Source organism: Polistes dominula, unplaced genomic scaffold, assembly GCF_049000335.1.
Source record: "Polistes dominula isolate Pdom_NZ unplaced genomic scaffold, Pdom_raw_medaka contig_77, whole genome shotgun sequence".
Classification (NCBI taxonomy): domain Eukaryota; kingdom Metazoa; phylum Arthropoda; class Insecta; order Hymenoptera; family Vespidae; genus Polistes; species Polistes dominula.
In genome coordinates this window covers 6,789,624-6,809,797 of record NW_028301152.1, presented here as the reverse complement: position 1 = coordinate 6,809,797, position 20,174 = coordinate 6,789,624, and the positions used below count along the sequence as shown (strand labels likewise).

General features: G+C 27.4%; 4 protein-coding genes across 7 annotated transcripts; 3 read left to right on the top strand and 1 right to left on the bottom strand.

Annotated features, from left to right (window-relative positions):
- Positions 1 to 3,088: 3,088 nt before the first annotated feature.
- Positions 3,089 to 5,917, top strand: LOC107064378 (mitochondrial 2-oxoglutarate/malate carrier protein). The gene is made up of 6 exons (XM_015317026.2): positions 3,089 to 3,424; positions 4,007 to 4,222; positions 4,296 to 4,426; positions 4,506 to 4,676; positions 4,767 to 4,866; positions 4,938 to 5,917. Exons 1-6 carry the CDS (start codon positions 3,366 to 3,368, stop codon positions 5,137 to 5,139), a joined length of 879 nt encoding a protein of 292 aa, XP_015172512.1. The 5' UTR covers positions 3,089 to 3,365; the 3' UTR covers positions 5,140 to 5,917.
- Positions 5,918 to 6,115: 198 nt separating this feature from the next.
- On the top strand, positions 6,116 to 11,693 carry Rev1 (Rev1 DNA directed polymerase). 2 transcript variants are annotated; one of them, XM_089178400.1, is made up of 7 exons: positions 6,116 to 6,719; positions 6,870 to 8,301; positions 8,381 to 8,822; positions 8,918 to 8,976; positions 9,052 to 10,601; positions 11,135 to 11,277; positions 11,487 to 11,693. In XM_089178400.1, the coding sequence occupies exons 1-7, from the start codon at positions 6,666 to 6,668 to the stop codon at positions 11,641 to 11,643; spliced, it is 3,837 nt and encodes a 1,278-aa protein (XP_089034526.1). In that variant the 5' UTR covers positions 6,116 to 6,665; the 3' UTR covers positions 11,644 to 11,693. The 2 variants fall into 2 exon arrangements, with proteins under 2 accessions (XP_089034526.1, XP_015172443.2); XM_015316957.2 differs by having other exon boundaries at positions 6,117 to 6,719; positions 8,918 to 10,601.
- Positions 11,694 to 11,859: 166 nt separating this feature from the next.
- On the bottom strand, positions 11,860 to 17,215 carry bur (GMP synthase burgundy). Of its 3 annotated transcripts, none has more exons than XM_015316953.2 (9): positions 17,066 to 17,215; positions 14,669 to 14,936; positions 14,352 to 14,564; positions 13,957 to 14,254; positions 13,286 to 13,763; positions 12,960 to 13,201; positions 12,697 to 12,867; positions 12,158 to 12,589; positions 11,860 to 12,066 (listed from the first exon to the last, which is right to left on the bottom strand). In XM_015316953.2, exons 2-9 carry the CDS (start codon positions 14,887 to 14,889, stop codon positions 11,965 to 11,967), a joined length of 2,157 nt encoding a protein of 718 aa, XP_015172439.1. In that variant the 5' UTR covers positions 14,890 to 14,936; positions 17,066 to 17,215; the 3' UTR covers positions 11,860 to 11,964. The 3 variants fall into 3 exon arrangements, with proteins under 3 accessions (XP_015172439.1, XP_015172440.1, XP_015172438.1); XM_015316954.2 differs by lacking the exon at positions 17,066 to 17,215 and adding an exon at positions 16,295 to 16,426; XM_015316952.2 differs by lacking the exon at positions 17,066 to 17,215 and adding an exon at positions 16,215 to 16,361.
- A 12-nt stretch (positions 17,216 to 17,227) lies between these two features.
- Positions 17,228 to 19,080, top strand: LOC107064223 (cytochrome b5 domain-containing protein 1). The gene is made up of 2 exons (XM_089178402.1): positions 17,228 to 18,375; positions 18,442 to 19,080. Exons 1-2 carry the CDS (start codon positions 17,884 to 17,886, stop codon positions 18,721 to 18,723), a joined length of 774 nt encoding a protein of 257 aa, XP_089034528.1. The 5' UTR covers positions 17,228 to 17,883; the 3' UTR covers positions 18,724 to 19,080.
- Positions 19,081 to 20,174: the final 1,094 nt, after the last annotated feature.

The following is a 20,174-nucleotide window of genomic DNA, read 5'->3' as shown; positions in this document are numbered from 1 at the left end:
ATTATTTATTTTTATTTATAATATATATATATATAATATATTAATATATTTATTTATTAATATTATATTATATTATATTAAAATATAATATTATATTATTTTTTAATATAATATTTATAAAATATATAATATAAATATAATATTATGTATTTTAAAATTTTGTATTATATTTGTATTATATTTTAAACAATTCATTATACAAATATCAGAATACATAAAAGATTCAAATTTATTAAAAGATCAGACAGTGTTCTGTAAATTGAAAATGAAATGGTTTATAACGTAAAATGAACAAACTGACGCTTGATAATTGAATGCATTACTTGGTCCAATTTATTTTGGAAAATAAGTAATATTCAATAAAACATTGTCGAGAGCACGAACTCGTACGAATTGTTTGAAACATAATAGTGTATCATATGAAGTTATATAACATGTATAACTTATATATTATCTTGTACATGTAAGTAAACTCTATCGAATGAAACGGTATAGGTGTAAATAATAAAACGATATATATATCGAAGATAAATATGTGATAAGGCACGGCTTTTGGCCATGCACGTAAAACGTATATTCGTTCAACTTCGTCGTTACTTGTGAAAATTCGATGTCGATTATTTTTCTTTTATTCATTATTATGAATATTATTGTATTAATGTTTAATAAAAATTCCAAATTTTGGGGGGGAAACATAACGAAAGAATTATCGATACTTGTTGTAGTAAATTTGAAAATTACAAAAAAAAAATAATAAAAAAGATCCCTAATAGCACAAAATATTGAAAAATATTGAATACATGAGTATTTAATATTAAAAATAGATTTAATGTCTTCTTAATATTAAATACACATATATTCAATATTTTTCAATATTTTGTGCTACTAGGGAGCTTATTCGTTATGTCGATCGGTGGTATAAAATAAGAACAAAGTTAATCTTTTATGAAAAAATAATTAAATAAATTTTGTGTAAAAAAAAAAAATAAAAAAATAAAAATCGTTCTTGTTAGTCGTCTGTCAAATTTTCACAAGTTATGGTAGAAGTGCTGTTTTATAAATATTTCATATATTTTGTTATACTGTTTCTATGCTCTTCACACTACGATTCAAAAAAAGAAAGCTATTCTTAATTAGTATTATAATCTATATACTTCGTCTCCTCTACTCGTAGTTTTTACACTACTTCCCCACCGAACTATATATATATATGATAAAATATCGCATACGACGCCACACAAATTTATCAGAGTGAAAAAAGAAGAGAAAAGAAAAGAAATGAAAAAAAAAATGAAATTAACCAAAGAAGTAAAGCACAAAAAATTCACATGGGTTAAGTTATTTCTTACTGTTCGTCCATAAATTAGTCAAAAAAAAAAAAATTCTTCCTGGAAGATTTTTTTTCAAAGATCAAAGTATTTTTCACAGCATTGTATTCTTGACGAAAAATGACGAATTAAATAAGAAAATTATTGTTAATACAACGTTGTGAAAAATGTTAATGTATATATAATATATAGATATATGTGATGTATCTAATATTATCCCATCTATAAAAATTAGTTTATAAATTTACGTTAAAAGGATAAAAAAAAAAGTGGAAAAATTATTGACAAATTTTTAGCTCAAAACTCTATCACGTTTTTGTATTGTAAATTTTTTATCTGATCTAGTTAGAAAATATATCAATCTACGGCCTTAAATATAAATGATAAAAAAGTAACTTATTTTTTTCACGACACATAATTATAACAGTAATAACATTTAAAAAACGATTTCTATGGGATCGATAATCATGGCACGCATATTGTCTAGCGGAATAAGTATTACAACATAACAATAACAAACAAAAAAAAAGAAGCAAATGAATTCTATTCGAATGATCAACAAAATAACAAAATATTGATTATTAAATTTTATTTCTAATAAGTTCCATTGCGACTTTACACGAAAATACAGGATTATTATTTGATTTGAAGTTTTGTAGATAATTGAGTAAAATTGTTTGAATCGTTTTGAATAAATTGTAATTTTAATATTTAAAAAATATGATCATATCCGCAAAAGCATAAAAATGATCATTTGTCTATTACATATCGATTGGAAATTGACTAATAAGAGATGAATACGAATATTGTACAAATTCGTCGCGCAAAGGAAAAAAAAGATATATAAATTATTCTAAAATATGGAAATGTATTTATTATAATATATCGTTAGTAATAAATGAATCTCTTAAATCTACCGCAACTTGAAATTTCGCGGTTTAAAAATATATAATACATATTTTTTAAAAACATATATAAATATATATATGTATATACGTTGTAACACTACGTAGTTCCCCTCTTCGCGTGCCTATAATTTTGCAAAATTTCTTTTTAAAAGCAAATAAATCTATACTATATTCATTTAGAGTTCTCAATTAAATATACTTTATTATTTAATTAATTTGATGCAATTATAAAAGTAATTATGGCGACTCACGAAATAAACTAAGTCTAGCTTATCTCTATTACGAAAAGTTTATGTAAATTGTAAATATTCTTGGATGCTGATTGTACAGTGTGCATCATATAATTGATTCCTTTGTTCTGTAAACGGCATTACGAATTATTGCATAAATAAATCACAGGAGTAATATAGAAATTGTATAATATTTCCCTTATATATATTTAAGTTTTATATTTCAAAAGAAAAATACGAATGAACAAAAATAATATTTTAATTTCTTATTTACGTAAGAACAATCAAAATGTTTTTATGAATCGCGCTATAGAAATTATTGAAAAGTTTACACGACTACAACGCACGCGCCATTTTATTTTTGAAGATTAAAATCAATGAAATTAAACTTTAATACATTATAATAGAAATTATATATTGAATTTTTAACGAATTTAATTAATAATATTTGATTCATAATCAGTTTCATTTTGATTAGTTATATTTAAACTTCTTTATCAAAGGAGTTTGGACCTAGGTTGAATGTATCAAGTAGATGGCGCCACGTATACAAAAAAAATATCTACAATTTATATGGTTAGATAAAATATGGAAAACAGCTAGAATATATTCTAGTAGTTGCTCACAGTCCAGCAGATTGTATCGTTTTTGTTAGATGTCATTAAAGCAGGCTGAAATTTTTAGCCACCTCGAAAATGGCCACATAATATTTATTTTTTCTTGCTTTTAAATATATATCAATCATAATTGATCGCCAAAAGTGCTAATACTCATATCCTTTTTAAAAAACCTTAATGTGATTCAAAGTTAATTTTCTGAAAAATAAGTCGTTCATTAAATATAGATTTTTATTTTTTAAATATAATTAAAGATATTTGAAGATAAATAAAGAAATTAAAATGAGTGAGGAAAAACCAATACCAAATAGTGCCAAATTTGCTATCGGAGGTCTTTCTGGGTTTGTACTTGATCATTTCATTTTACTAATTTTTTTTTTACTTACTCAAATTTTACTTGAAGTACTTCATATTATATAATTTATTATAATATTTTACATTTTTATATGTATATATATTTAATATTTAAAAGAGAACAAAATGTTTCTTTCTTTTTTTGCCTCCAGCAGTAATTGAAATATTTAAAAAGTCGGCGGTAATGAATTTAGAGGTCAAATGGTTAATTATTACTTACGTTAGCTACCAAACTTATTTTTAACTCTTAATAACGCGAATTAATAATATTAAATGATGCTAAAAGAATTTATGCATTTTATTTGGCCTATATTTCACAATGTCTGACTATTAATAAAAGATACTCTCAACCTCGGAAATTTCAACTAGTTAATATTTCTTGAATATTTATAAGAATAAGAAATATTTTCAAAATTTCTCTTTTTGAATAATTATAAATAACAGATTTAAATAAAATATATGTATATACATGTGTATAATGTGTAATAAAAATATGTTAAAATTATGATTTAGAAATAAAACAAAAAGTATTAAGAATGATAATAAATGTTTTTTATGTATAATTATAGAATGGGTGCAACAGTCTTCGTACAACCATTAGATTTGATAAAGAATCGAATGCAACTAAGTGGACAAAAGACTTCAACGTTTACTGTTGTATCCAATATTATTAAAAATGAAGGTTTTTTCGCTTTTTATAATGGCTTATCAGCAGGTTTATTAAGACAAGCAACATACACAACTACTAGGCTAGGAATATATAATTGGCTTTTTGAAAGAGCCTCGTAAGTAAATGAATTATTAAAATAAATTTATATATAACTAACTATAATATACTCATTAGCATAATATATTTAGAAAAGATGGCCAACCAGTGTTTGTCGTAAAAGCAGCATTAGGAATGATTGCTGGTGGTTTTGGTGCATTTGTAGGTACACCTGCAGAAGTAACATTAATACGAATGACTGCTGATGGTAGACTGCCACTTGGTAAAAATCATTGTTTTTTAATAATTTCATATAATTAATTTTAATATTATAATCTTCTTAATGCACTCAATATTTTTAGCTCAAAGACGCAATTACAAAAATGTGTTCGATGCATTATTCCGTATAATTAAAGAAGAAGGATTGCTTACGTTGTGGCGAGGTGCAATTCCAACTGTGGGACGTGCAATGGTTGTAAATGCAGCCCAATTAGCTTCATACTCACAAGCAAAACAAATATTACTTGATACGGGTATATCTTAAAAATATATGCATAACGATAGTTCATTTTGTTAAGTATCAATAGTATATTTTAATTTGTAATAATGTGTTTTTAAAACAGGTTATTTCAAAGAAAATATCACATTGCATTTTTCATCCTCCATGATCTCTGGAATAATTACAACTATTGCATCTATGCCTGTAGATATTGCTAAAACAAGGTAATTATTAAATTATTTTTTAAATATATATATTATTTACAAGTTATGGTTGATTATATTTCTTCTGTTAGGATCCAAAATATGAAAACTATTAATGGAAAGCCAGAGTATACTGGAGCATTGGATGTTCTTGGAAAAGTTATTCGTAATGAAGGACCATTGGCACTTTGGAAAGGTTTCTTTCCATATTATGCACGTTTGGGTCCTCATACGGTCCTTACATTTATATTCTTAGAACAAATGAACAAAGCTTACAAAACATATTTTTCATGATTAGGAATTTTGATGTAATATATTATCCTATGCAAAGATGATAATGAGACACCAAAAATTATTTCTCATATTATTATTTTTGTTATGTAAAAGGTAACTGGTATACCTTGCACAAAGCGTATGTATTCTATTAACATATAGATGAAATTATATGATTATGTTTTATTTCTCTAGTATCCGTAAATTCATTTTTCTTTAAATAATTCATTGTTATTGAAACTGAGATTCCATTAACGACTAGGCATATAACAATTTTGTTTATATGCGTACAATTTTCTTTTTATCAATACTAATTTTTTTGATTCATTATCATAATGCATACATTTTAACTATAACATTTAATTTGTTCAAACATTTTGTAATATTTTTGTTGTATGTGAACACAATATTTTAAATATTTTTTAAATTGGATCATATAAATGTAGAATAAGTTACTAGATCTTTCATTATAACTAAACAATGAGACAATACATTCTTAAAACATTCTTTGCAGCTGAGCCAGTCTGGTACGGCTCTGTATATTCATTATAATATTACTTAATATATATATATATATATATTTGTTATTTTTCGATGTTTATAATAAATCATTTATTTTTATTTATGGGAAATACAAATTTTATATTTTATTATATTGTTAGTTTGTTTTTAATGAATAATTTAGAATAAATTAAAAATGTGTAGTAGTAACAAAATACAAAAATATGTAAGTCAGTAAGTACAAACAATATATTACCAGTTTTGTATGCTATTTCAGAAGTAAATGCTTTATTAATAAGCAGGTGTACATAATTTTTACTTTTCCACTAATAAAGGAAGAACCAAATTGACAGGACACTGGTTTTAATTCTACACAATTGTAGATCAGTTTATTTTATATCAGAAAAAAAATAAATTTGTTATAGTTTAATTAAAAAAAAAAAAAAAAAAGGAATAGAAAAAATATACATAAGAGAGAAGAAAAGTTTTGAGCCTAAACTGTCAAAGATTTATTTTTCCATCTGAAACAAATTGATATATAAAAATGTATATGTAACTTTTTCCTTTGTTTTCTTTAAAATGGTTTGATCTCAAATTTTTTATTTAAAAAAAAAATAATTTTTTATGTTGAGCTTCAAATCTTTTTAACCCATCCTATTTATATAAGTTGTGTTTATATATGTGTCGCCATTTTAGTTTTAAAAAGTTTTACTTGATATGGTTGACGTTTACTCTGTTGTCAACAATGAAGACAAGATTAAAATGAAGAACATTATTTTATTTATAGATACTTTAAAAGAAACTACGTTAAATCAAACTTTAATCCGTATTTTACTATGGTTTATATTTTAACATTGAATAAACAAAACAGATAAATAAAATGAAGCATACATTTAAGAAAACATAAGTTTGTTTTTAGGTTATGTGATATTTTGTATAAAAAAATGTTGTTTTATTGATATAGCAGTCAATTAATTAAATTTTATATTAAAATTTAAATTAATTTATAGTTGTTTTTAATATTTATATAAATTTTATATTTTAAAATGGCAGTAAGGAGAAAGAACAGAAATTGGAACGATAATGGTTTTGAAGATTGGGTATGTAAACATTTTTTTTCCTTTTGTTTCAAGTTCTCCATTAAATTTGTAATATAAAATTAAATTTATAAGTTTTATATATATTAATAAAAATCACGATAATATTTTATGATATGATATATTTAAATGAAAGTAATGATTTGTTTTTAGGGAGGTTATATGGAAGCTAAGAAAACAAAATTAGAAGAACAATTTCATGAAGAAGCACAAAAAGAATATAAAGATCCATCGAATTTATTTAAAGGAATATCTATATTTGTTAATGGTTATACTGATCCAACAGCAGATGAACTAAGACAGTTAATGATGGAACACGGTGGAACGTACCATCATTACATGCGACCCAGAATAACAACCCATATAATTGCATCCAACTTACCATATTCTAAAATTGTACTCCATAGAAAAGCTCAATGTCCAATGCCTATTTGTAAGCCTGAATGGATAATAGATAGCATCAAAGCTGGGAAGGTTTTAAATTATGAGAATTATTTGCTTCTTACTAATAGTACTGGTAGCCAACCACAACTAAATTTTAAAATGAACAATAAAAAAGATAATGTGAATAATACAATAAATGATAACAATAATATAATGCAAAGTATCGTTGAACCATCTACTGCAATAAATATTACAGCAGTTTCTACTAGTAAAGATTTCAATCAAGACATTAATAATTCTACGAATCTTACGAAACCAAAAGGAACAGCACTTTCATCTAAAAATTCAGAATTCATATCAGAATTTTATAACAATTCGCGATTACATCACATTGCTACAATGGGTGCAACCTTTAAAGATTACATCAATGAATTAAGAGACAAGAGTGATGGAAAATTTCCTGGTTTAGAACGATTGAAGAAAATGAAAGAATTTAAACAAAATTCTCAAAATTCCAATGATTCATACTTAACGGAAGATGATATGTTTACTCCTCAAGAAAAACAAAATACAATAATAAAAAAAGGACCGGTCATAATGCACATAGACATGGATTGTTTCTTTGTTTCTGTAGGTCTTAGAAGTAGGCCACATTTAAGAGGATTACCTGTTGCAGTGGCACATGCCAAAGGGAATAAAAGTACTAATACTGAATCGAACAATGTAAATGATAATGATCAAGATGAAGAAGAATGTGGTTCTTTTTCTGAAATTGCATCATGTTCGTATGAAGCAAGAAAAGCAGGTGTAAAAAATGGAATGTTTTTGGGTGCAGCATTAAAAATATGTCCCGAATTACGTACAATAAAATATGATTTTGAAGAATATAAGGAAGTATCATATAGTTTGTACAACATAGTAGCATCATATACATTAGATATCGAAGCAGTAAGCTGTGATGAAATGTATGTAAATTGTACTAAAATATTGGAAGAATCAAATTTGATGCCTATGGAATTTGCAACAGTCATAAGAAATGAAATTAGGGAAGCCACAGATTGTCCAGTATCGGCAGGATTTGGTAGCAATAAATTAAGAGCAAGATTAGCAACGAAAAAAGCTAAACCTGATGGACAATTTTATATTGAAGATAATAATATTCTTTCATATATTGATACATTAAATGTACAAGACTTACCAGGTAATGAAATATTATTATTATTATTATTTCTAAAATTATTATAATGTATTTATTTAATTAATGTTTATTAAATTAATAGGAGTCGGACATACAACCGCAAGAAAGTTACGTAAGATAAATATAAATACTTGTGTAGAATTGAGATCGTTATCTTTACGAACACTACAAAAAGATTTTGGGAAAAAAATGGGAGAGTTATTGTATGATATGTGTCGAGGTATTGATAAAACAAAGTTAAATTTAGAACATGTAAGAAAATCTGTATCAGCGGAAGTGAATTATGGCATTAGGTTTGAAGATAATGGCGAAGCAGTTGATTTTTTAAAAAAATTATGCACTGAAGTACATAGCAGATTAAAAAAAGCTAATGCTAAGGGAAGATGTATTACATTAAAACTCATGGTAAGAGCTAAAGAAGCACCTGTAGAAACGGTAAAGTTTATGGGTCATGGAATTTGTGATTGTATAACAAAATCAAAAAATCTAATGGCACCCATAGATGATCTTATTATTGTTACAAAGTAAGCGTTTTAATCATTTATTTTTTGCTTAATTTATTTAATTATCAATAATTAAAATATAATTTTAAATTTTATTGGACAATTTATTTTTACAGAGAAATTATTGGTATATGGAATCAATTACATCTAATACCTCAAGATATGAGAGGAATAGGTATTCAAATTTCCAGATTAGAAATACAGAAAAATAAATCTAACGATAATAATTTAATGAATTTTGTTAATAAAGCTAAACAACCACAAATGATAAATATTAATTCAAACAAATGCAAAGATGGTGAAAATAATGATTTGAAAAATAGTTCTGTTAATAAAGAAGCAGCAGCAACATCTTCAAAAACAACTATTAGTAATAACAATAATATTGTTTCGAAGCCTAATAATTCATGTTTGGAAAACACAGAAGTGGATATTATAGATACTTTACCAAATAATCACGATAAAAAAGATTCAAGTAATAATCTAATGAAAAACAATATTTCTTCTCCACTTAATCGTTCAATAATTTTATTACCCTCCCAAGATATAAACGAGAGTGTGTTAATTGAATTGCCAGAAGAAATTAGGTCAGAGATACTTGAAGCTAAATTGAAAAAACAAAATTCTTCAAATAGTAAATCCAAATCAGAAGTTGAAATAAATCAAGCAAATAATGTTAATACAGAAATAATTAACTTAAATGTAAATAAGAAAGATGGAGAAAATTCCAAAGTACAAAATACAGTGGATAATAACTTAAAGTCTTCAGAAATTTCTATAAAAGTATCTAATCAAAATGTAGAAAAAAGCGATATACCTACTTCATCTCAATCTTTAAGTAACACTTCTGAAAATTATATGTTATCACAGCAAATAGATGAATCTACTTTAAATGAATTACCAGACAATATCAGAACTGAAATAATTAATACAATGTTAAGAAAAAATGATAAGAATAAAACAGTGAAAAATACACAAACACGTCAAGAACAATTCTTCAAACAAACTAAACCAAATTCAGGAAAAATCATGAAAAATGAATTACCACCAATTCAAGAATTAGATATGTCTGTTTTGTTAGAATTACCTGAAGATATACGAAACGATATATTTAATGAGTATAAAAGTAATAAACATCAAAATAATAATAGTTCCACCAGCGGTGCAAATGTATCATCAAATGAACAAACAAATCTTCAAAAAAATACAGAAGTATCTGCTAAGCAAAGTGCAGCTATAGAGAATGTATCATTTTCGCAAGTAGATCCTGATTTTTTAGCAGCATTACCAATAGATATGCAACACGATGTGCAAGAATATTGCATTGCTAAAAAGAAAGAAAATATAGTTAAAAATACAAATAATGTATCTAGTAAAAATACTGTTATCAATAATTCCAATAATCAATGGAATGTATTACAATTTCCTAAAAATACAAAGCCATTTTCTAAATTAAAAAATAATGGCAAATATTCTAAAGTTGTTTCCAGTAAAAATAATCACAAGAAAGATATAAAATTAAAGTCTAAAGCTAAAGAGCGCAGTAATACACATGAAGCAGAAACAGCTAGAAAGAGTGATAACATAAATAGTACCAATTTAGATAATAAAGACGATAATATAGTCAAACCATCATCAACCGATATAAATAATAGTAATAATAAAGAAGATAGTATTGACGAAAATGAAATAATATTGCCGTATATTCGAAGTGTTACGAAAAATGATAAAATTACTAATAAATATCGAAAGACCTTGACCAATATTATCAGTAAATTGTTCAATCTTCCAATAGAAAAAGTAAGTTCAATTTTTATATCTATTTTAATTTTAATTAATACTGTTTTTACCATAAGTATAATACATATCATATTTATTAACAAATCTATCTTTAAATATTTTCAAATCAAAAAGTATAAGAAAAATGGTTTAACTTTAGCAATAATAAGTAAACGTAACGATTGATAATTTATAAAAAAATAGTATATCATTAATTGAAAACATACTTGTTTAGCAAATAATATTTTATAGGGTACATTCATACGATAGCAATATTTTGCAATAATTTCATATATATATATGTAATGTAAATTACTTAATAACTCAATATCAAGAAATTACGAGTTGCTTTGCATATTATTTAAAATTTATGGTAAATTAACAAAGAAATCTACAGTGAGAGACATAAGTAATGTTATACTAAACAATGTACATTTCTCTATGCTTAATAGCATTTGAATATTTTGAAACATGTTTAAATATACACGCAGTTAATAAAGAATTATAGTGAAACATTAATAAAAATAAAAAGAAAGGCATATGTGTGTTTATAGATTAAAATGCAGATACAAACATGGATTGCTAGATCTAAATCTGTAAACGAAGTAGACTTTTTATCGGTTACAACATTTCTCAGCATGCTTCCCGAGAAGAAACGCGTTGAAGATTTACATATCCTCTTAAAAACCATGCACAGGTAGGTAAGATAAATTTGTTTTTTTATATGCAAAAAAAATGTATAATTAATATATGTATATATAAATAAACGCAGGAGGGAATAAAGAGAAGGAAACACCATTTTTTTACTCGTGACTGATACTTAAATAAAAATAATATTCTAGACACAATACATTAACTTACTACATAATTGTTTTCCATTTTTCCTTTTTCTTTTTTTTTTTTTAGATGTACGACAAAAACTGGAAATTGCATTTGGCATAGGATATATGGGAAAACAGTGGTACACGTTCAACGTTATATGCAGATCGAATACAACAGCAGTCTAATGGTACCACCAATTAGATGCGATTGTTTCAAATATAACAAAAACGATGTAATATAAATTTCCGGAATTTAATAAATTAATGTTTTTACAATGCGCTTAATAAGAAACGTATTTACAAGCAAACATAATACTTACCTTTAATTTCATCGAACACAGTAACATTTCTTAGATAACATAATAATGTACGATTATCAATAATGCATTTTGTCGCAAGATTATTGTTCAAAGGTTTCATATAAATCGGTAAGAAGTCATAAACCTTGAATTCGTACGTATTTTTGTAATATATATATTTTTTAAATATATTTTTCACTTTGTAGTTGGTACGCGCAGGGGTGGTGAAAAAATAGAAAGGGGTGAGTTAGAGACGAGTATTTACTATTCCCATTCGGTAGTACCCGGCGGTTTAGGCGTTAGATCATACAGAACGCGTGAAATGCCGGGTACCGTAGATATTTCAGTCACCATTTTCTTCACCACCTAATAAAAGCCAAAATTTAAGTTTTAATTATTATAGATAGTATCAAAATATATAACAAAAAATCGATTTAAAAGAAAATATAATTCTTACGTGAATTGGTAATTCTTTTCCGGGAATCGCAGGAGTTCCTGTCATAAAATCGTTGGTACAGAATGGCCTAATAACGATCGAACGCTGACACGAAGGCGTTCTAGAAGCAGCATCGCGATCGAAATGTATAGGAATTAGAACTACAGGCATCTGATTAATAACGTCCATGCAACCGTTAGCAGCCAAAACCTGATTTGCTAAATGATCTGCTTGTCTTAAGGTAGCTATCACATTAGATGTAAGATGTGTCTGTGTAATGTCTGTGACAGGATGATGAAGCTGTGGTCCAAAGATATAACATACGCGATTTACATTGTGGCACACACGTGGTATTAACCTCGCAAGGAATAACATATCTTCCCATTCCACTCCTTCTGAGATACTTTCTTCACTTGATAATCCTACTACATAGCTATAAGATCTACGATCTCCCTGTATATATACATACATACATAGATACATCATAATTCTTTGCATTAAATGTATACTTTAATTGTTATATCAAATGAATATCATTTTTCTCATTAAAATAAACATACCTGAACTCCTACAGTACGAATAGGCAAAAGCGTTGCAGCAATATGACGACGACTGGAAACTCTTCGAAGTTGTTGACGTTCATTTTCATTTGTTGCACCTTCTACACGATTTAATAATGCATGTTTTTTCTGTAGCATTTGTTCATACTCTGCCATTATTTTAACTATGACCTATACCGTCAGATTATTAATTAGATATTTATAAACAAATCTAGTATATATTGGAGTAGATTAGTTTCCTTCATTTTATATGATGTCATTACCTGGGTTTCTGAGAAATCTTTGTCCATGTATGGTTCATCAGCACAAAGAATGCGGATAGCAAGACCAGGTCCTGGGAATGGATGACGAGAAACAAGTAACGCTGGTATTCCAAGATCACATCCCAATTGTCTTACTTCATCCTTATGAAAATCTTTTAAAGGTTCAACTACTTGACCTTGTGCTCTCAGTGCTCTCACAAGGTCGCTATCGTTATGATGCGTTTTTATAGCATCAGCTTTACCTGATTTTTGTGATCAATCATTAAAAAATCTTTCATTGATTTTACAGATGTTACATTAATAAAGTTGTATGAATGTGACTTTACCACTTGCCAAGGCACTCGCACTCTCTATGAGGTCAGGCCTGAGAGTGCCCTGTCCAAGGATTACTTCTTCCGGCTTCAAACCCAATTCTGCAATTGCTTCATTGGCTACCCTTACAAAAACATCCCCAATAATTTTTCGCTTTTCTTCCGGATTGGTAGTTGCGCATAACAGTTTTGTTAGTCTTGTTCGTGGAGTTGTAGCTGTACTAACAATTCCTTTGCTGTTTATAGTATTTGCATTCAAGGCTGGATTAATGTTATCCAAAGGAACTGAGGTAGTGCCTTGCATGAAACAATGTGCAGCATTTACTACCCTCAATCTGATTCCTAATTGGGACAAACTCTGTTCCACGAATTGTGTTTCTCCTTTGCGCATGAAGCCATTATTGATATGCAGTGCAATAACTTGATCTTTACTGAGTGCCTTATGCAATAGTACTGCACATACCGTTGAGTCCACGCCTCCGCTCACCAACAACTATGATCGTTTTTTTCTATTTCAATTGACAATTACACTTTTGCATATGTATCATTTAGATTTTTAATCACTTTTAAATATCTTTCGAAATATTTGATCTCAATATATATTCTCGCTACATAGCAATTTCAATAATTTGCTTACTCTACTATATGAATATTTTGAATTTATAAATAAAACATATAATACTTACCAAAACTTTCTTATTATCAACAGCATCTCTGATATACTGAATACATTGTGCTTCCCTATCACGAAGCGTATAATTACCCGTAAGACCAGCTATACCATAAAGAAAATTGTGCAGCATTATTTTTCCATTAGGCGTTAAATCTACTTCTGGATGAAATTGCACTCCATATAAATTCATTTTATCACTGGCTATGCCTACAATGAAGTTTGATGATTTGGCAGTAATACGAAAACCGTCAGCAATCCTGTCTATACTATCTCCGTGTGTTAGCAATACCATTTCTTCTTTTTCCAAGCCCCTAATATATAATATATCAAATATGAGTATACGAACATTCACAAGATACATAATAATTTTTGTTTAAATAGTTATTTTCAGATATAAAATATACACACTTAAACAAAAGGCACTTGGTATCTATTTCAATTGGGTATTGACCATCTTCACGTCCTGATTTTCTTATAATAGTACCCCCGAATTCCTTATTCATCATTTGCATTCCATAACATATTCCTAATACGGGAATTCCTATTCGGAAAATATCTGTATCATATCTGGGTGCATCTTCTGCATAAACTGAACTAGGTCCACCAGAGATAATAATAGCTCTATGAACAAACGAAAATAACAAATCAATTAGATTGAAAATTTGTTTAGTACTTAAGGATATTTTTCTTGATTCTATTTTATATAGTAAATTATTATCATTTACTTATATCCTTTTTCTTGAAGAATGATAGCCGGTGTGTCCAGAGGCAAAATATCGCTATGTATATTAAGCTCATGAACTTTACGATCAATCACTTTTCCATATTGTGCACCAGCATCTAAGATAGCAACACGTTCATCGATACAAGATATTCCAATGGCCCCCTCATTAGCTCCATTATTTCTATCTGCGCGAAACAATGGCCCGTCCGCGCTTTTTTCCATTTCAAATTTACAGCTGTTCTATGGTCTTTGCTGTTATGTTGACAATCCTATAATAAAAATAAATATAATAAATAATTTTAAACATGACAAATGTAATTATTTATATTATATGTTGCAATTTTGTAATATATCATGTTTTTTTTTTTCAATACTTATCTATATACAAATACTGAAATATGAAATACTTTAAAGTATTTGTGTAAAAATGGAATGTAAAAATTGAACATTTAATTTATAAATTGCTTATCAATATGATTTTATAATTAAAAAATCTTAAAATTTAAAAATTCATTTGAAAATAAATGTTCTTAATTGTGGTTTTTTAAATATTGATAAATTTATATGTAAATTTTAGAAAGCTTAGTAAACCAAGAACAACTTGACTTCAAATAAGTAATATGTAATTATAATGATATGACCTTGTTTCACAATAATTTTTATATGAATAATTATTAGTAAACAAGTTATCACTTGATTACGCTGATTTATTATATAAGCAAACTAGTTATATGATCAGATATTATTTAAAAAAAAATAGAATATATACATATATGTGTATATATGAGTATTTTTAATTTAAATAAATGCTAGAGAGAATAAATCTAGAAAAATAAATTACTCTTTGATAACCTTTTTTTTCTTCATTAAATTATAATTATTTAATGAAGTAACATTTACAGACATTTTTTATAATTTCTTTGTCTTAGACTTTCAAAAATATATTAATATTGATCTCATCAAAATTAATATAATCATTTAATAAAAAAATAAGAAACAAAGTCTACAAACAGTGTATAGATATGCAGTATTTCAATATTTAACAAATAATCACTCAATTGACAAAAAAAAAACCAATGTTAGTTGTTAGTTCGAATGATTTTTTTGTAACATTGCTGATTAATGCAAAGATATAAAGATTTTTTATTTTTTTTAATAAATAACATCAAAACTAAGTTAACAACCCTGAATTAATAAATGTCTTTAATGAATATATAAAGAAGTATTTTAATGATTATATGAGTGAACATAATGAACTGTCTCTCTAACACTACTACTGTACTGTGTATATCGAAAAACATAACGCGCTACTTTGCATTCTTGCTTTGAAAAATACGCGGTCCCTTGCGATAAATACATAATCATTCGATTGGGTAACTATGGGAGAGGTAAAAATGGAGTAGAAGAATATTTAGTTAAACACAATTCACCGGTACCGTAATTTTATGAGCACGTTTCATTGCGATCGACGTATCGAGCTGTTTTATATGCTTGATATACTTTGGTTGGCTCGTTTAACGACAATCAAAATGGAATAAAAGACTTACCGAATGAAATCAGATTAATAATATTTAATACACGTACAATATAATCACACAACGTAAAATTAATTACAGGAAAACAGAACCTGCACACTCTGGACGAGGCGGCCATTCAATCGCCACAATGCAGTGACTGCTTTCAGGCTTCAAGCAAACGGTAGAGCCAACCTAAAGACTCGAAATTTTTTTTAAGATACCAGAAATTTCACGAGAAAATCGCTTTATCGACCGGGAGTAACTCATTCACCAATAAAACACATTTTAACTTTCGTTTTTAACCGATCGATTTCGTTATGTCATTGCACCACACAATCAAATGATACTTTTCATTCGTCTCTAAATAGATTTATTATTTATTCAAAACTTTTCAAGTGAGAAAGTTAACTGCGTTATAAGAATTCTTTAATATAAATTATTACGAGACTTCTTTTTTATTTTCTTTTTTCTGTTCTAGATTTAGTCCAATGAGTTTATTACTACTACTGTGCCAGAGCGACGTGCTTACCTTCTTCTTGTTGAAAAAAGATCAACAAAGAAGGAGATACATTCTATCTCAAAATCTTACCAGGAACGTAAATACGGGCCCAGATACCCTACACCTCCCTCTCCCTTCCGCCCTTACACCAATTTCTTTTTTTTTCATTTTAATTATAATTTATGTCTCATATTAGAACAATAAACTAAACAAGTATAAGCAGATATTAGGAATGCAAAAATAAAATAATTAAATGTCATATATCTATGATAAATATAACTTTGTTAAATATTGAGAAATAAATAATAAACACTAAAGTATTAATATTTTAACTTTCAATTTTATATACACAGTGAAACAAGTATTAACCATAAAACCTTACACTATTAAATAGGCTTTTTCCTAGCTCACTAAAATGGTAGGCACCATTACGAGAGTACTCGAAAAGAAGAAAATATCTTCTGTCTCTAACGCTCGGCTTTTTCTGTTATATAGATGTACTGTAGAAGTTTCTTCTTATACCGAAGCGCCATCTGCGAAAGATTAAGAGAAAATGGCATGAACAGTGCTGTAATTAGAATTTGAAAAAATGGGTTTTCGTAAGTAAAAATCTTTTTGTGATTTGATCATTGCAATCGATATTGGATATCGTTTAAATTAATATAAGTCTAATTAAACTTTATATTTGTGTATAATGAAAAATAATATTAATATTGATTATTTAGTTATTGATTTTTTATATATAATAAATATAAATGAACTACTTAATTGAGTTAAGTTTTATATTTGTATATATATATATATATATATATTCTTGGAAATCTCAAGTTTTATAATGACTCCATATATTTGAATAACTAAGTCTACATTACCGACTGTTACAGATGGTAGCGCTACAGTTAGTATATATTTATACTAAATTATTCAATTGTTAGAATTTAAAATGTGTTAATGGCGAGTAACTTATTACGTGGCACAAAAATTAAATAAATGTTAATAATTAATTATAGTCAAGAATATTAACAATACTATTAGTTAATAATAGTATGATAAACAAATTTATAAATAGATATACCAAACCAATAAAATTTTTTTGCTTTTGTTTCAAGGAAGTAATTTAAAATTATAAGTATAGTGAATATAGTCAATTCAAACACTCGAAAAAATATTATATATATTACTTTTTAATATTTAAAAAACATGTCGATATTTTTTGCTTTTAGAAGAAATATTTTAGACGATTATGAACATCCAGCATCCATTTCGAATTTGATTAAACATGACAAATATTTTTTACCTACCGAAGTAGCAATACATAATAAATCAAACGATTGTTGGGTTTCTTATAATGACAACGTTTACGATCTGACCGACTTATGTAGATTGTGGTTAGGTACACGAGCAATAAAACCTATAATAGCACACGCAGGAAAAGATATCAGTCATTGGTTCGATCATAATCGAAAGGACATTAAATATTACGTTCACCCTGTTACCGGTGTATCAGTACCCTATTGTCCACATGGACCAATACCGGATATATCCGATTGTGTAGTACCTTCCACTACTTGGCGACCGTTAAACAAATGTCCATGGTGGTTGGAAGACAAATATAAGTTAGGCAAACTCACCAAAAATCCACGACCTTGTAGAATTATTAATGTTCTTACTGGAACGAGTTGTGTTATAATGGTAACAATAAATTATTAAATTAATCGTCAATAATTTTCGAACCAAATTAAAATGCTTTTCATTTAGGTTTGCGAAGAGGATACAATTAAACGTATTCAAGAACGAGCTTTAATATTTAATGCAAACGGAAAATCTTACTTGTGGAAATTTGAAGGAAAAGATATCGATCTTGATTGTACTTTAACAGAGAATAATATTCTGGACGAACGTGAACGCTTTGTAGCTTGTGGGCTTCCAGAGGATTATTATATTCCGAGTCTTATGTGTTATTACATCGATAAAGATGATTTAGGCAAATGTCAGATAAAATGTAGGCGGGATAAAAATTATAGACGAACATATCTATAATATTATTGTTTAATATTATTTTTTTGTTATATATAAAAAAAAAGTTTCCTACACTACCGAACGTTGTACCTAGTACGTCCCAATTATGAAAGATGGCAGCACCATTCGCAAATGCAATGCAATTGTATTTAAAATTATGAGAACAAAATTGAAAAGAGATAATATTAAATATAAATAATTTATAGTAACTTTTATTTGATTAATTTGTAAAATTAAGTTAAATTCGATGTTACTTTTATAGCTTCTTTTTTTAAATTAAATATGTTTTATTATCATATCAAAAAGGATTATTTTGGATAGGTCAAACTACCTTGACGAGATTTTTGCGAAAAATAAATGAGTTAGGTCCTCGTATAAATATGATTGAGTAGTAAAAAATTAATTAAATACTTTTGATATAGGATCTGCTTGTTAAATCGTTTTATTGATTTATTTTTGACCGATCTTTCGTGTATCTTGATTTATTGGTTTGATTAATATTTTGTCTTCTTAATTTCTTTCTTTCTATTTTATATAAGTAAACACGCTTACCTATATTTATTTTATAAATTTAAATTTCTATTTAAATTTACAAATCGAAGAAGAAGAAGAAGAAGAAGAAGAAGAAGAAGAAGAAGAAGAAGAAGAAGAAGAAGAAGAAGAAGAAGAAGAAGAAGAAGAAGAAGAAGAAGAAGAAAAAATATATTTCAGTATAATTAAGTGGAATGACGTTCGTGTCATGGAAGAGAAACGAAGGGATTCATTTTGGTACTACAGTTGGTTGGTCGATATGCTTGTAAATCATTTGAGAGAGCTACCACCCGCGTCTTTTGCAATGACAATTGGTAATAACTATTCCGAAGGAAGGAGGCCACGGTAGGAGAAAGGAAGAGGAGGAAGCCAAAGACATAACCGGGAATCGACGAGCTCGTCTTTTAGGATTGCTTCAAACGGGGAGTAAGTATATGTAAGGGATAGAAAAAGTGTAAGAGAGAAAGAGAGAGAATATGCATGTGTGACAGAGGAAAGAAAAGGACCGAAGTACGGTCATTAGGGCACACGCGCGGCTACGAACATGGTGTAATCGTAAACCGCGAGGAGCATAAAGCGACTCGGTAGAAAAAGTCATTTACTGCGTCTTTCATACACACGTGCGGAGTCAAGCTGGACGTGAAGTTATCCAGAGAGAAAGAGAAAGAAAGAAAGAAAGAAAAAAAGAAAGAAAGAGCAGTGACCCTGAGACTGTGATAGCTACGCCAAGAGGTATCTTTGTCATACCTTCTTTCAAAGATGAACGTCTTCAAGATGAAATTAAATATTAATCGTAGTTAGTACTAAGAGCGAAAATCTAAATAAATCCGAAAAAATGCGAAAAGCTCGATCCTGTTTTTGTCTATCGTAATGTGGGTTTTTACTTGTGAAGTTACGGAACGTGTTTGGTAAAACACTTTTGTAATAATAAATAGCTTATA

What these genes read in the sequence shown, in the direction of transcription:
- LOC107064378 (XM_015317026.2), top strand. Translation starts at nt 3,366, where the DNA reads ATGAGTGAGGAAAAACCAATACCAAATAGTGCCAAATTTGCTATCGGA. An exon ending in TGGCTTTTTGAAAGAGCCTC is followed by an intron (nt 4,223 to 4,295) that starts GTAAGTAAATGA and finishes TAATATATTTAG; the next exon opens with AAAAGATGGCCAACCAGTGT. An exon ending in ACAAATATTACTTGATACGG is followed by an intron (nt 4,677 to 4,766) that starts GTATATCTTAAA and finishes TTTTTAAAACAG; the next exon opens with GTTATTTCAAAGAAAATATC.
- Rev1 (XM_015316957.2), top strand. Translation starts at nt 6,666, where the DNA reads ATGGCAGTAAGGAGAAAGAACAGAAATTGGAACGATAATGGTTTTGAA. An exon ending in ATAATGGTTTTGAAGATTGG is followed by an intron (nt 6,720 to 6,869) that starts GTATGTAAACAT and finishes ATTTGTTTTTAG; the next exon opens with GGAGGTTATATGGAAGCTAA. An exon ending in AAATGTACAAGACTTACCAG is followed by an intron (nt 8,302 to 8,380) that starts GTAATGAAATAT and finishes TTAAATTAATAG; the next exon opens with GAGTCGGACATACAACCGCA.
- bur (XM_015316953.2), bottom strand. Translation starts at nt 14,889, where the DNA reads ATGGAAAAAAGCGCGGACGGGCCATTGTTTCGCGCAGATAGAAATAAT. An exon ending in AAGATTTCTCAGAAACCCAG is followed by an intron (nt 12,868 to 12,959) that starts GTAATGACATCA and finishes CTGACGGTATAG; the next exon opens with GTCATAGTTAAAATAATGGC. An exon ending in GAAAAGAATTACCAATTCAC is followed by an intron (nt 12,067 to 12,157) that starts GTAAGAATTATA and finishes GGCTTTTATTAG; the next exon opens with GTGGTGAAGAAAATGGTGAC.
- LOC107064223 (XM_089178402.1), top strand. Translation starts at nt 17,884, where the DNA reads ATGTCGATATTTTTTGCTTTTAGAAGAAATATTTTAGACGATTATGAA. An exon ending in GAACGAGTTGTGTTATAATG is followed by an intron (nt 18,376 to 18,441) that starts GTAACAATAAAT and finishes CTTTTCATTTAG; the next exon opens with GTTTGCGAAGAGGATACAAT.